Here is a 15,310-nt window from a genome sequence, read left to right as displayed (position 1 = left end):
TTGTCACATTAACATTTTATTGATTTATTTAGGAATCCTTTGCCTTCTGTTTCATAATGGGAATGTTTTGTTTAGTTAGTATTTTTACAATGATTTATGCATTTACCTTCTGCTTTTATTCTTAGAGGTCCCTTTTGTATTTTCCAAATAATAGTAATTAAAATATATTTCAGTAATTTTTAAAGAATTCTGGCACCTGTACTTTTCAATATGATATCTGAGAAACAGGGTGACCCTCAGGCTATTTCCTTAGAAGAATCCTCCTATTCAGAAATTGATAGAGTGTGTCATGATTGGGCCCTGTTTCTAGCCCCATCTCCAACTTCCTAATGCCCACATGCAAAATATTTTACTATATTTTTTCTCAAAATATGATTTATTTTAAGTCCAATGATTTTTCGTGTTTATTTTTCTGGAGTACATGTATAGTTATCAATATTTAAATAATATATTTAAACAAAAATAGCTTCAGAAAAAATAATAACCAAACTTTGTCCTTTATAAATGGATGTCATTTGTCTATTAACGAACTAGGCAGCTATTACACAATAAAGAGTATTTGTTGCCTACGGTGATGAATGAATTAAAAAATGCACAGATATAAAATAATCTATTTGGTTTAAATAATGTTTATATTCATATTCCCTGGAAGTCAGAAAAATTGGTTGTTTGGCCATTGAAATGTGTCTTGGGGGAGAAGGGCAAAAGAAATGAAGACAGTGACTGTGATCAAGATGTTTTCTTCTCTTATCTCTATCTAGGAGGACCCACAAATTCTATAAGATGATTAATGATCATCCTAGGTTGATGATGCTAATGTTAAACCAAACAGACCTGACCCCAGCCTCATTCATTCTTAATGGGATCCCAGGACTGGAGGACATGCACATGTGGATTTCTTTCCCATTCTGCTCCATGTATGCTATGGCAATGTTAGGGAATTGTGGGCTCCTCTACCTCATCCACTTAGAGGACTCCCTGCACAGGCCCATGTATTACTTTTTAGCCATGCTTTCCCTAACTGACCTTTTCATATGCTCTAGTACAATCCCTAAAGCCCTCAGCATATTCTGGTTCCATTTCAAGGAAATCAGCTTCGATGGATGTCTGGTCCAAATGTTCTTTGTCCACACCTTCACAGGGATGGAGTCTGGGGTGCTCATGCTTATGGCCCTGGACCGTTATGTGGCCATCTGCTACCCTCTGCGCTATTCAACTATCCTCACCAATCCTGTCATTGCAAAGGTTGGGCTTGCTACTTTCTTGAGAGGGGTGTTCCTCATCATTCCCTTCACTTTCCTTACCAAGCGCCTGCCCTACTGCAGAGGGAATATAATTCCTCACACCTACTGTGACCACATGTCTGTAGCCAAGTTATCCTGTGGAAATATCAAGGTCAATGTCATCTATGGTCTGATGGTTGCCCTCCTGATTGGGGGCTTTGACATCTTGTGCATCACAATCTCCTACACCATGATCCTCCGGTCAGTGGTTAGCCTCTCTTCAGCAGATGCTCAGCAGAAGGCCTTCAGCACCTGCACTGCCCACATCTGTGCCATTGTTTTCTCCTACAGTCCAGCCTTCTTCTCCTTCTTTTCCCACCGCTTTGGGGGCCACACAATTCCTCCATCTTGTCACATCATTGTGGCCAATATCTATCTGCTTTTGCCTCCCACGATGAATCCCGTAGTCTATGGGGTGAAAACCAAGCAGATACGAGACTGTGTCATCAGGATCCTTTCAGGTTCTAAGAACCTCAAATCCCACAGCATATGAAACGAATATTAGTCTGGGTTGGGTGAAAAGGGAAAGAATGCTACTCTCTGTTGTTTAGGCAGGAGAGTTTCCCAGAATAGATATATAATATTTCCAGGTAAGCATGATGGACAATTTATTCCCGTTAAATTTTCTGCAGAATACCAAAGTAATTTTTCATTCCACATTACCCCCATATGAGCTTTTTACCGGCAGGTTTTCTGTGTAGCTGAGGTCTTGGTACTAATAGGTTCCAAAAAAGAAAAATACTAATGAGAAGCTAGGCCAATTATCCAGAACACTGAATCACATGAAACTAATGATCTGGGTCTAGATGACTCAAATTGTTCTGTTTTTTACTTGTAAATGAAATTTCCAGTTTGATCATTATGATTTAACCTTGGGAAATATGTATTATACATTCTCATTATTCACAAAAGTGCTCTGTTTTCTCAGTCACTTATAAAATACGAAACTGGAAAGTGTTCTCTGAGGTCATTAGTATCATGAAATGTAAGATCCTGGGGTCTTATGAAAAACTTGGTGACCTAGTATCTGACTGGATCTCTCCTAGAATGAGACATTCACATAATTGCTTCCTTCCCAACTAGTGGGTTGTCTGTTTTCTTCAAGATGGTTTTCAATGAATGCACAGTTTGGAAGGAGTTATGAATGATAGAACAATATGAAATATAATAATAATGACAGTTATAAAATATAATATAATATAATATAATATAATATAATATAATATAATATAATAAATGTATTTCTAGAAGTACAGAGTTCTGGGGAACAATAGTTATTTTTCTTATTTTGAGCTGATAATTAACTAAGAGAATGGCTCTAATATTTTCTGTGTGATATTCAAGTTCTTTCTAAATTAACATGAAGTAAGAAGCTACAAATAATAATAGTTTTATAGCATTGTCACAGAGCACATAGAGAAGATTGCAAAGTCGATTTTTCCTGCCCAACTTCCAAGAATTACTTTCCTCTGATGCTGGTAATTGATGCTCATTAATTTCCATTAGTTTGTAATTCACCTCTAGTATTTTTCATTTTATAAAGGCATAAAACAAGTAAACTTTTATCACAAAATCACCCTTTTCATACTTTAGTTCTTTGTCCACCTTGATAGCAAATCTTCTTTAAAGGTTACCAATATTTATGACCTCTACTTACATACACATCTTGAAGTAATGCTTAACCACTTCTGGCTTTTTCTTTAGAATATCCTCCATCTCATCGTTTCACTGAAATTGCTTTTGTCAATTTCACAGATGATTTTCATGTTCCTAAAGCCAAAAGGTCCTTCTCCATGCCCATCTTGCCCTAACTCTCAACAATATGAATATAACTGATTAGTCCTTTCATCTAGAAACCCTCCCTTTTCTTGAATGCTGCAACACATCAGACATTCGAAGTCGTTCTTCCTTCTCACAGAACACTTCATATAGTTCCATTTGTTTTCTCTTGTCCTCTGGATTTCTTTATATTAGCATATCCCTGGGTTCAAATCTCTTCTTTTAGCACTCATTCCCTGGGCATTCCAGCAAACATAGCCATAAATGCCGTTGTAGGCTAATGGATGCCAGACTATTAATTCATTAATGGATTCACGGAAACTCTGGTGCAAGTTCAATGTGAACTAAACTTCCTGGTACCTTTTTTCTTAATGGCACACTGTCATTTCTAGGTCTTTTTCTTGTTTTGCTTTTTGTTTTTACTTTGATCTTATTTCATTCCTAATCTTCAGGCCTATCATCCAGTGACATTCTCTATGTGTTTGACATATATTCTTAAACATGTGACTATGAGGTCATTTACTGAATGTTTATTTTAGGAACTTACATCTGTTTCATTGTGCTAAAATATTACATTGCTTACTTTTAACTCAATTATTTTTAAAAATGTATTTTTAATAAAATTATTTATGCTTCAAATCTTGCTTGTGATTATTTTATAGACTTTCCTAGCATGCAACCAACACTATTTTCTTAATCATTCCCTGATTATGTATATCTAAGTTTTTTCAGTCTCTGTCACCACAAATAACACTATGCTGAGCATCTTTACTCACATGCACACGTACACACACCCTGGCCCTTATGGAATTGGGGATATTTTATTCTGAATATACACAGTGGAGTGTGTTTGCAGAGTCATAATCTCTGCACATTACCTTTGTAGGTAGACTTTAGACTACCGGGCAACTTTTCAGTAGAAACAATGGAAGCCAAAAGACAAATGATATTTTGGAAGTGCTGAAAAAATACTTACAACTCAGAATTCTAATGAAAAATCCTTCAAAAAAAAAGATAGCATAAATACCTATTCATATAAACTAAAGCTGAGAGGAAATACTAAAGTAAGTATGTTATTCAGAATTTAGAATAATGATTACCTGATGGAAGCTCAGAACAAAATATTGGAATGCATAACAAAACTAACACTGAAGAAAAATACAATAATGGCAGTAATAACACCTATTTTATTGGTCCAAAAATGGCAAGAGGAACAAAGAAAAGAACAGATGGAACATGATGCAAAAGACAATAGGAACATGGAAAACTTGACAAAAATTATGGCAGTATTACATTAGTATGAGTTGACAAAGCAAGTCAATGAAAGGAAGTGAAATGAAAATTAAGACAATATCCTTAAAAACTTAGTATTGTTAGAAGACATTAAACATCCACACACATATATAAAATGAGAAAAAGCTTGTGTGGCTAGACCAGACAAAGTAGATTTTAACACAATAAATGTTAGGAGTGATAAAATGCAACATTCCGTTGTTGGGAAAATAAATAAAGTTTTACACCATAAGATAGCTGACGGACTAAAACATGCTCTGGTCTCTAGCTTGGAGTCCCCTCTTCTGGGTTCTTTTCGCCCTGTTTTCCAGGGCAAACGAACCGCCCCCCACGAATATGGAGGCTGACAACTATAAATTACCCTTCCCGCTTGCATTGGGCACTCAGATATTTGGAGAAACGGTCTCCTCTGAGCCCACCGGTGTAAATAAATCTTCAATCCACCAAGATCTCCGAGTGCCGCTTGGTTTTTCTGCCAGCGTTCCAGCCAGGTTCCGTAACACCGTGATTACAGTAGCAATCCAACAGGAAATATACCTAACTTTGTATATGCTTAATATCATTATAGATACATAACAATATATACAGACAAAGAGATGGATAATACTAGAAGGGGAAATTGACAAATCCACAGTGAAATCATAGTTGCAGCAACTGAAACGTAGAGAATTAGAAAAATCTAAATAGTATAGAATATCTGAACATAAGCAAATTAAGCCAATTGCCCTGTTAAGTAAACAACATCCAGCAGCTTCAAGTATAGTTTTATTTCTCAAGCAACTATAAAACATTTATCAAAATAAACAAAAAGAAGGTGTCAAGAGCAACGTTATCCCAATAGATTTGAAAATGTTGATGAGACAGACATGTATTAAAAACACTTCAAGTGATCTAAGAAGAAATATAAGGTTATAGTAGTCATACATCTATTAAGAAAATGAATCATGGGACACATGGGTGGCTCAGTTGGTTGAGTGTCAGACTTCGCCTCAGGTCATGATCTCGCAGTTCATGAGTTCAAGTCCCACATTGGACTTGCTACTGTCAGCATGGAGCCCTTTTGGATTCTCTGCCCCTTTATCTCTCTGCCCCTCCCTGCTTATAATCTCTCTCTCAATAAAAGATAAAACATTAAAAAAAAGAAAGAAAGAAATCAGTTACCTAAAATTTCCATGAGCATGTGCGTACATGTGTGAATGTGAGTGTTGGATGTTGTATGGTAATACAATATGACCAAGTGGGATTTATTCCAGGAACTCAAAGCAGGTTGGCTGAGAACACACACAAGTAATCAACTTAAATATGATGAAATAGATTTAAATAGGAAAAAAATCATAAGATTACTACAACAGAGTAAGAAAAAATTTGTTTTAATTAAATATCCATTCATGATTAAAACACAGCAAAATCTAAATTTAGAAGGAAATTTTAATTTGATAAAAGGCATGCACAAAAAACCTACAGCTAATATCCCAATTAATGATGAAATATGAAAATATGTCTCCCTGAGGATAATAGCAAGACAAAGATGTCAACCATTCCCACTTCTATCCAACATTGTACTAGAGGTCCAAGCAGTAGAATAAAATTAAAAGAGTGAAAAAGGCATTAATATTGAAAAGATTCAAAAGACTCTTCCTTTTCATTTGAAAATGGAAAACATAAGACACAAACACTAGGGGGTGCTGCCAAAGCAATTTCTAGATGGAAACTTTCTTTTTTTAAATTTATTTTTATTTTTTTAAATATGAAATTTATTGTTAAATTGGTTAGATGGAAAGTTTCTAACACTAAATGCATATATTAAGAAAAAAGAAAGATCTCAAAAGCAACTTTATTCCACAAGGAACTAGAAAAAGAACAAATGAAGACCAAAACAAGGAGAAGGAAAGAAATCACAAAAGGTAGAGCTAAATAAAATGGAGACCACAAAAACAATCGCAAATATCAATGAAAGTGAGGCCTAGGTTTTTGAAAAGACAAACAAATTGGCAAACCTTTAGCTGAACTTACTAAGCAAAAAAGAAAGAGGTATCAAATAAGGCCAGAAATGAAAGAGGAGACATTACAACTGATACCATACAAAACACATGTGATTGTTAGAGATTACTATGAAAATTATATGTCAACAAATAATCCAGGAGAATATATTCTATATTACAACAATTGTCAGTTAATATATTGGTCCCTCCAATTTTTTCCCTCAAAATGCTATTTCAGGACCTGTATATGAAATATATTAAGAACTCTTAAAACTCAGTCATAAAAAGATAAACCAGTTAAAAACCAAGCAAAGGGTATGAATAGATCTTTCTCCAGAGAAGATAGAAATAAGTCAGTAAGCAACATGAAGAGGTGCTCGTTATTAGTCATTAAAGAAATGTAAAACAAAATTATAATGAGATACTGTTCACATCCAAGAGAATAATTATTCTAAAAAAAACCAGTAACAATCAGGTTAGCAAGAATGTAGAAAAATTGGAACCCTCAGACACTGCTGGTGGGGATGTAAAATAGTTTAAAAAATTGCTATTTTGCTCTCAACTACTTTTCTATGTGTTGATAAGCAATCTTTACATGCATGTTTCAAATGTATCATATGCTTGTCGTGACCTAATCTGAATTTATTCTCTTCTCCTGTAACCTGGTCTTTCTCCAATCTTCCTTAAGAATGTGAATAACATCAGGTGCCATCCCACTGCATATATCAAACACTAGAATTGTTCTTTGGTTGCGGTGCCTGGGTGGCTCAGTCGGTTAAGCATCTGACTTTGGCTCAAGTCATGATCTCGCAGTTTGTGAATTTGAACCCCATGTCAGGCTATGTGCTGACAGCTCAGAGCCTGGACCCTGCTTCGGATTCTGTGTCTCCTTCTCTCTCTGCCCTTCCCCCACTCACGGTCTCTCTCAAAAATAAACATTAAAAAAAAAAGAATTGTTCTTTGGTCATCTAATTACGAGACCTTGAAACCATAAAGCCCTTAGAAGAGAACATAAGTAGTCATTCCTTTGCCATCAGCCACAGCAACAGTTTTCTTCATCTGTCTTCTAAGTCAAGGGAAACAAGAGCAAAAAGAAACTATACTAAACCAAACTAAAAACCTTCTGCATAGTGAAGGAAGCCATCAACAGAACAAAAAGACAACCTACTGAATGGGAGAAGATATTTGCCAAGTGATATATCCAATAAGGGGTTAATATCCAAAATCTGTAAAGAACTTACACAACTGAACACCAAAATCCCCCAAATAACCCAATTTAAACATGAACAGAGGACTTGAATAGACATGTTTCCAAAGATGACATAGAGTGGGTCAACAAATACATGAAAAGATCATAATATCACTAACCAACAGGGAAGGAAATTTAAAACCGCTATGAGATATTGCTATTATAATGGTTAGACTCTAAAAGGCAAGAAATAATAAGTGGTGATGAGAATGTGGAAAAAAATGTGCACTATTTTTAGGAATGCAAACTGGTATAGCCACTGCGGAAAAGAGTATGGATCTTTCTTAAATAATTAAAAATAGGAATACCATATGGTCCAATAATTCTGCTACTGGAAATTTATGAAGAGAATTAAAAATGGAAATACTGTATGATCCAATAATTCTGCTATTGGGTATTTATATGAAGAAAATGAAAATTCTAGTTCTAAAAGATATACATATCCCTATGTTTATTGAAGCATTATTTATAATAGCCAAGATATGGAAGCAACCTGTGTCCATCGATTACAAATAGATAAAGAAGTAAATATATATATATATATATATATATATATATATATATACACATATATATATAATGAATAATATTATAATAAAAATATATATGTAATGGAATATTAGACACAAAAAAGAATGCGATCTTGCCATTTGCTACAACATGTGAAAGTGAAATAAGTTAGACAAAGAAAAAACAAATATTATATGATTTCACATATGTGGAATCTAAAAAACAAAACAGGGGCACTTGGGTGGTTGAGTTGGCTAAAGGTCCAACTTTGCCTCAGGTCATGATTTCATGGTTCGTGGTTTCGAACCCCACATTGACTCTGCTGTTAGCATGAGCCTGCTTAGGATCTTCTGTCTGTCTGTCTCTCTCTCTCTCTCTCTCAGATTAAATGAACATTAAAAAATGTTTTTAAATATTTTAAATATTTTTTAACATTAAAAAACAAAACACATGAATAAACAAATAAAAAAGAGATTCAAACCTATAAATACAGAGAACAAACTAATGGTTGCCAGCAGCACGGTGGGGGGCGGGGGGAGTAACAGTGAAAGTGAAGGTAGGTACACCTTTCAGTTACAGAATGAATAAGTTATGGGGATGAAATATACAGCATAGGGAATATAGTCAGAGGTGTAGTAATAGCCCTGTATGGTGACAGATGGTAGCTACACTCTGGTGAGCATAATACAATGTATAAACTTGTTGAATCATTATGTTGTACACTTGAGCCTAATGTAACATTTCTATCAACTATACTCAAGGAAAAAAATAGAGAAAAAATTTTTTAAAGAAAAAAGTTAAAAAAAATAAAAAAATTGTTCTTTGGTCATAAAAGTGATCAATTTTATCTTCAACATACCTTCTAAATCTATTCACTTTTCTCTATCTTCACTGCCCCTATCCTAGTGCAAGATAAAGTCATCTCTCCTTTGGGATTACTGTTACTCAACTGATTTACTTATATTTACCTTTGCCACACTTAATCTGGTGTCCACATTGCTGCGAGGTCCTAATTCTCCTTAAAAGCTTTCAGTGGTCCCTTATAACCCTGCATAAATTTGCTTACAAGTCTCTGGCCTCTGTCAGCTCAACAACTCTGTTTCACACCATATCTCATTTCTGTCACTTCTTAGTGCTCCAGCCACATTTATCCTCTTTTATTACTTGAATTTCGCGTGATCCCCTCACTTCAGCATCTTAAAGTTCTTGGGCTCCTTTGCCTCCCCCTCCTTCCCATTACCAAATCCACACCATAGTTAAGTCTTTCTCAAACACGTGGCCTTGACACAAACCGGTGTTTCTTCTGGAAATCCCTCTCTGACACCAAGACTAAATTAATTCTCCCCATTATATGCTCTCATATTTCTGGGGGCTTTTGCTTCAAAGCACTTCTCCCAGTCTATAGGTATATTTGTTAGATTCTTTACTTAGTGTTTTACCCCCTTGCCCCAACTAGGCCACTGTTTCCATGAGAACAGGGACCATGGCAGTTTTATTGACGATTTTATGCCTGCCATATTTTGTAAACACAGTAGGAACTCAATAGATATATATGGGGTGAATAAATACTTTCTCTTTTAACAGTTTATTTTTTAAGCATAACAACATAACCACAGAATTTAAAATCCCCTGAAATTTTGTACTTAAGAACAATTTAAACACTAATAAAGTTGCCCACTTTGTATAGGGCTATTTTGATTTCATAAATGAAGACATTTTTCTGCTTATGTAAGTTCTCAGTTTACATCGATAGGAAGTGTGTCTCTGAATCAATCTCCCTTCCAACCTTTTGGGATTTAATATCTTAGGAATTCTGCTTTCTCTATGGGCTGTTCTCTCTTCATGTCTCCAAGGGAAATCTATTATCTTTAGATCACTGAGCTGTTTACTACTCCCCATAAAATCCAGAATCTCATAATTTCTATGCTATGTGTGAGCTGAAAACACATTCTCACCTCATGTGAAAGCTTCATTCTCAAAGAGTTGTGTCTTCTTTCCGGGTAGGAAACCCCTGCCATTGCCAGGACCTCAGACTGTGAGACTCTGCTCCTAACCACAGTTAAGTACTAAAACCTTGGCATGGTCACATTGGCTAAATCCAAGAGCATCCAATGGAGGCTGATCCTTAACCTTTTCTTATGTTGTTTTGCACAAGAGATCAACTCTTTCTTCTGTGCTATGAGGAAATAAAGGCTTAGAGAAGCTGTTCAAAGGGATTAAGGCTAGAATTAGAGAATATAAGGTTTGTGTGATGATCTAGAAGTGATCTCATTTATAAAATAACTGCTAGATTGTCTTCAGGATGAATATATTAACTGTCCTACATACCAGGATCACACTCCATGTCCTGCTAAGCTTTAAGTGCTAAAAGAAATTGAAAACACTTATTTCCTTTCTGTAAACTCAAATCCGCTCCTTCTCTTAACTGTATCACACTAATATCTATCAGGAGAAAACATCAAAGATACAAGGCTGTGTCTTTGATATGAGGATATATAATAATAAATATTTGGCAAAAATACCAGGCCCCATACAGTCAAGTGGGTCACACGTCCAAGTTCTCAAGATGGAGCTATGAAGCTGAACTCCTCAGGAGTTCTGATCTAAAAGTCCAGAGTCAAAGTAGCTTCATCTTCAAGCCTCTTTTGTGTTTGCTTGGTTAAAATTTGCTGTGAACACATGTAGATGATTTTAGTGTTCACCAAGTTACGTTACTGTTAAAGAAGGAAGATTTTCCCCAAGATTAAGGGGTACATGTTTACCCAAACTTACAGGTGGCAAGACATTTCTGAAGAAAAAATACATCTAGTTGCTGACATGATCTTCTCTTGTTGGTGTTAACACGAGAGAATTTTAATTTCTTTCAGATATGTCTTTCTATATTTAAAGGTAATTATATGAAGAATAAATCCACAACTGCCTTATGTGCTATAAAAGAATTTAAACTATTTGAAAGAAAGGGTGAAGGCATGGATCATTCTAAGCAAGGGAATACCAGTTTTAGGAAGATCAGATGGCTGAGCAAAAGAAGGAAGCATGAGTAGAGGCATAAGTGACCAGGTAAGACTCAGAAGTAGCATTGCTGAGGAGAAAGTCTGCATGATGAAGTAGGGGAAGAAACCACAGGACAAGGGAGCAATTGTTGGCCAAAAGGAAAGGCTTGCTTGTTATTTTAAGGCTTGGCTGGTTGGGCTCCTGAACAGAATAAAAAGTACATGAAAAACACCAGCTTCTGAAGAAAGATGAGTCTAGTTTTGAACATGAATCTGAATATACAATGGCAGTTTCTTCAACATATGGGCAAGTAATTCTTGTTTGTTAATAAAATCAAAATCATCTTACTACCAGTGCCTAACTCTTGTATCTATATGCCTTTATAGATTCTTTAGGACTACACTAGAAAAAAAATCTATGGTTTGTCTCTATTAAGTCACTCCTTAAATCAACAAATTCAGTCATGATCATTTAACTTTCCAAGCTATCCTTTTCTGAATTTTTCAGAAGTCCATACAAATCAGAATATTAAAAAAAATAGTTAGGGGTGCCTGGGTGTCTCAGTCGGTTAAGCATCCAACTTCAGCTCAGGTCAGGATCTTGCGGTTAGTGAGTCCGGGCCCAGCATTGGACTCTGTGCTGACAGTTCAGAGTCTGGAGCCTTCTTCGGATTCTCTGTCTCACTCTCTCTCTGCCCCTTCCCTGCTCACACTCTGTCTTTCTCAAAATAATAAATAAACATTAAAAAATTTTTTTAGTTATTTCTCTTCCAATTTGCACCATACTTACGCGTGAAAATCTTTATAGTCTGTGGTATAAAATTTGTGGAGGCTATAAATGTCCATCAACTGATGAATGGATAAAGAAATTGTGGTTTATATACACAATGGAATACTACGTGGCAATGAGAAAAAATGAAATATGGCCTTTTGTAGCAACATGGATGGAACTGGAGAGTGTGATGCTAAGTGAAATAAGCCATACAGAGAAAGACAGATACCATATGGTTTCACTCTTATGTGGATCCTGAGAAACATAACAGAAACCCATGGGGGAGGGGAAGGAAAAAAAAAAAAAAAAAAAAAGAGGTTAGAGTGGGAGAGAGCCAAAGCATAAGAGACTGTTAAAAACTGAGAACAAACTGAGGGTTGATGGGGGGTGGGAGGGAGGGCAGGGTGGGTGATGGGTATTGAGGAGGGCACCTTTTGGGGTGAGCACTGGGTGTTGTATGGAAACAAATTTGACAGTAAATTTCATATATTAAAAAATAAAAAATAAAAAAAAAATTTGTGGAGGCTATATAAAACATAAATGGACTTCTATAACAACCCTGAATAGTACAGCTAGAAAATTTCATCTCCATATTTCTGTATTTTAAAAAATTTTCCGTGTTGTTAATTAATAAAAACCTGAAATAATATTGAGACAAATATGAAGAAAACAAACACATCCACTTGATTCCACAAAATTTCTGAGGAAATAAAGAAAATTCAAAAAGAAAAAAAAGTAGAATCCTATGTATGTGATGGTCCCAAATAGAGATAACTGAGGATAAGCAAATGGAGATGTGAGACACATGCTGCACTGTCCCTCAATAGTCAACTGTGATAATTGCTCCTTACAAATTTACTTTCTACTATAAAAACCCCAGAACTTCATGGTACTTTATCTTAAATTACAGTAAGGGATGTACAACAGAGTTCATTTGGTTACAGCACCAACTATGCTATGTGGAGATAGGTTAAAAATAATGTTTGATGATAATATGGCTCAAAGAAAGCAACGTTGAAACTCATCTTTTTTTTTTTCTCTTAGGAAACAATGTCTGCATCTCTGAAAGGCTCTAATAGCTCCAAGTTCCAGGTGTCTGAGTTCATCCTGATGGGACTCCCAGGCATTCACAGCTGGCAACACTGGCTCTCCTTACCATTGGCACTACTCTACCTCTCAGCAATTGGTGCTAATATCCTCATCCTCGTCACCATCTGCCAGGACCCTGCTCTTCAGCAGCCTATGTACTCTTTCCTAGGCATCCTCTCTGTGGTGGACATGGGCCTGGCCACCACCATCATGCCCAAGATCCTGGCCATCTTCTGGTTTGATGCCAAGGTCATCAGCCTTCCTGAGTGTTTTGCTCAGATCTATGCCATTCACTGCTTTGTGGGCATGGAGTCTGGTATCTTCCTCTGCATGGCTTTTGATAGATACATAGCTATTTGTCGCCCTCTTCACTACCCATCAATCGTCACCAAGGCCTTAATCTTAAGAGCTACTGTGTTCATGGTACTAAGAAACGGTTTTCTTTCCCTTCCAGTGCCAGTGCTAGCAGCCCAGCGTAATTATTGTTCCAGGAATGAGATTGAGCACTGCCTGTGCTCTAACCTTGGGGTCACCAGCCTGGCTTGTGATGACAGGAGGCCAAACAGCATCTGCCAATTGGTTCTGGCATGGCTTGGAATGGGGAGTGACCTAGGTCTTATAATATTGTCATACATTTTGATTCTGTGCTCTGTACTTAAACTGAATTCTGCTGAAGCTGCCTCCAAAGCTCTGAGCACTTGTAGCTCCCATCTGATCCTTATCCTATTCTTCTACACTGTTGTTGTAGTGATTTCAGCAACTCATCTGGCAGAAACTAAGGCCCCTTTGGTTCCAGTTCTACTCAATGTGCTGCACAACATCATCCCCCCTTCCCTCAACCCTATGGTTTATGCACTTAGGACTAAAGAACTTAGGGCAGGCTTCCAAAAGGTGTTTTGTTTGAGCTTAGAAAAGAAAACAAGGCACCAGAGACCTTCTCCATGATGTACATGAACTTCAGCTCCTTCTAAGACGGATAGTAGAATTTCAAATATGAAGGGGGAAGTGAATTGCCTTTGAGATATCTTTTTCACATTGTATAAGCATCTGGAAACAACAACAACAAAAACATTCTAATTAGCTCCAAAATATTGACAAGAGCTGAATATATTGGAGGAGAAGTATTTTCTACCAAACCAAATGAATAAAAACTAGAATTTATGATTTATATCTCTCCCCGTAAATAAAAATTAACATGACAAAAACACACAACCAAGAAATAAGTGATTGGGGCATGAGTTACAGATCATGCTTGTTTATAGATAGCTGTACCTTGGGAACAATGTCTGTCTGACTGAACAAGTGTCATTCCAGTGTCTACAGAGGGAGGAATAGAATATACTTCAGATGAACAAAGCCAAATCAGTCTATGATGGCGCTTGGGATGGAATAGGGCAAGATGACCAGACTTCGATAAACAGAACCCAAAAGATACAGATAGATTTAGTAAGTCTAAAGATAAAAGCCTATTGGCAATTCTGGCTTTCAATGAAAAACATTTTTTCTATTCTAAGGTCATATTTGATGCTTTTATACACACTGAACATTAATACGCTCCTTGAAATTCCAAAGCTAAAATTTTAAATTATGAATAAACCATTTACTTTAAACAGAAAATGGCAAAGTCATTTTAGCTAGTTGCCATATGATTTAAGTGTAAATTTGAGAAACTCTCATTTTAAAACTTTCCTTTTGTATTAATAAACTGAGAAAGTGAATAATTGTTTTTATGGTTTGTGTTGTAAAGTCACCTTATCAAAGCTGGAAATGAAACAATATGACACAATTAGCTTAGTACACACTATCGAGCTTTTTATTTCCCCAGAGTGATCTTGACCTAAGAGTTTTGTTAGAATTCTCTTTTTCTGATCTTAATATATTCTCCCCAATTGTTTGGTATTCTGTTTACCTAAAATAAATGTGTGTGTGTGTGGCAGTTTTTAAACTTTTGTATATAGTTTTCATTCTGATATACTCTTTTGTACCACATATATAATATTAAAACTTAATTAGAATTATATTTAAATTAATGTGCAGTTTATATAATTTATATTTACTGACAAATCAATATATTTGTTCCACTTTTGTCATCTTACTGTTTCTTTGCACTTTCTTTGTATTTTCTTTACCTACTTTATCATTGGAATTCTTTATTCATTTATCTATTCTAATAATCTTGAGGAAGATGTCGTGTATTGCTTTTTCCTGTAATAGTTTTTTTATGCCTTCCAAGTAATAATATTTTGATGATAATTTACTAGTTATAAAATTCAAGTATAAAATGTCATTTATTTATTTATTTATTTATCCATCTATTAGTTATTTTTTTAATGTTTATGTATTTATTTTTAAGAGACAGA

At 35.6% G+C, this 15,310-nt stretch overlaps 2 protein-coding genes across 2 annotated transcripts; both read left to right on the top strand.

Moving 5' to 3' along the window:
- The first annotated feature begins 810 nt into the window (after positions 1 to 810).
- Positions 811 to 1,776, top strand: LOC109260026 (olfactory receptor 52N4-like). The gene has a single exon (XM_019438014.2). It carries the CDS (start codon positions 811 to 813, stop codon positions 1,774 to 1,776), a length of 966 nt encoding a protein of 321 aa, XP_019293559.2.
- Positions 1,777 to 12,911: 11,135 nt separating this feature from the next.
- LOC128776249 (olfactory receptor 56B1-like) lies at positions 12,912 to 13,895 on the top strand. Its single transcript, XM_053900623.1, has one exon. It carries the CDS (start codon positions 12,912 to 12,914, stop codon positions 13,893 to 13,895), a length of 984 nt encoding a protein of 327 aa, XP_053756598.1.
- The last annotated feature ends 1,415 nt before the right edge of the window (positions 13,896 to 15,310 follow it).

The sequence above is a fragment of the Panthera pardus genome, unplaced genomic scaffold (assembly GCF_024362965.1).
Source record: "Panthera pardus isolate Hobbes unplaced genomic scaffold, ASM2436296v1 HiC_scaffold_12, whole genome shotgun sequence".
In the NCBI taxonomy this organism is placed as follows: domain Eukaryota; kingdom Metazoa; phylum Chordata; class Mammalia; order Carnivora; family Felidae; genus Panthera; species Panthera pardus.
This window is presented reverse-complemented; position numbering and strand designations above follow the sequence as displayed.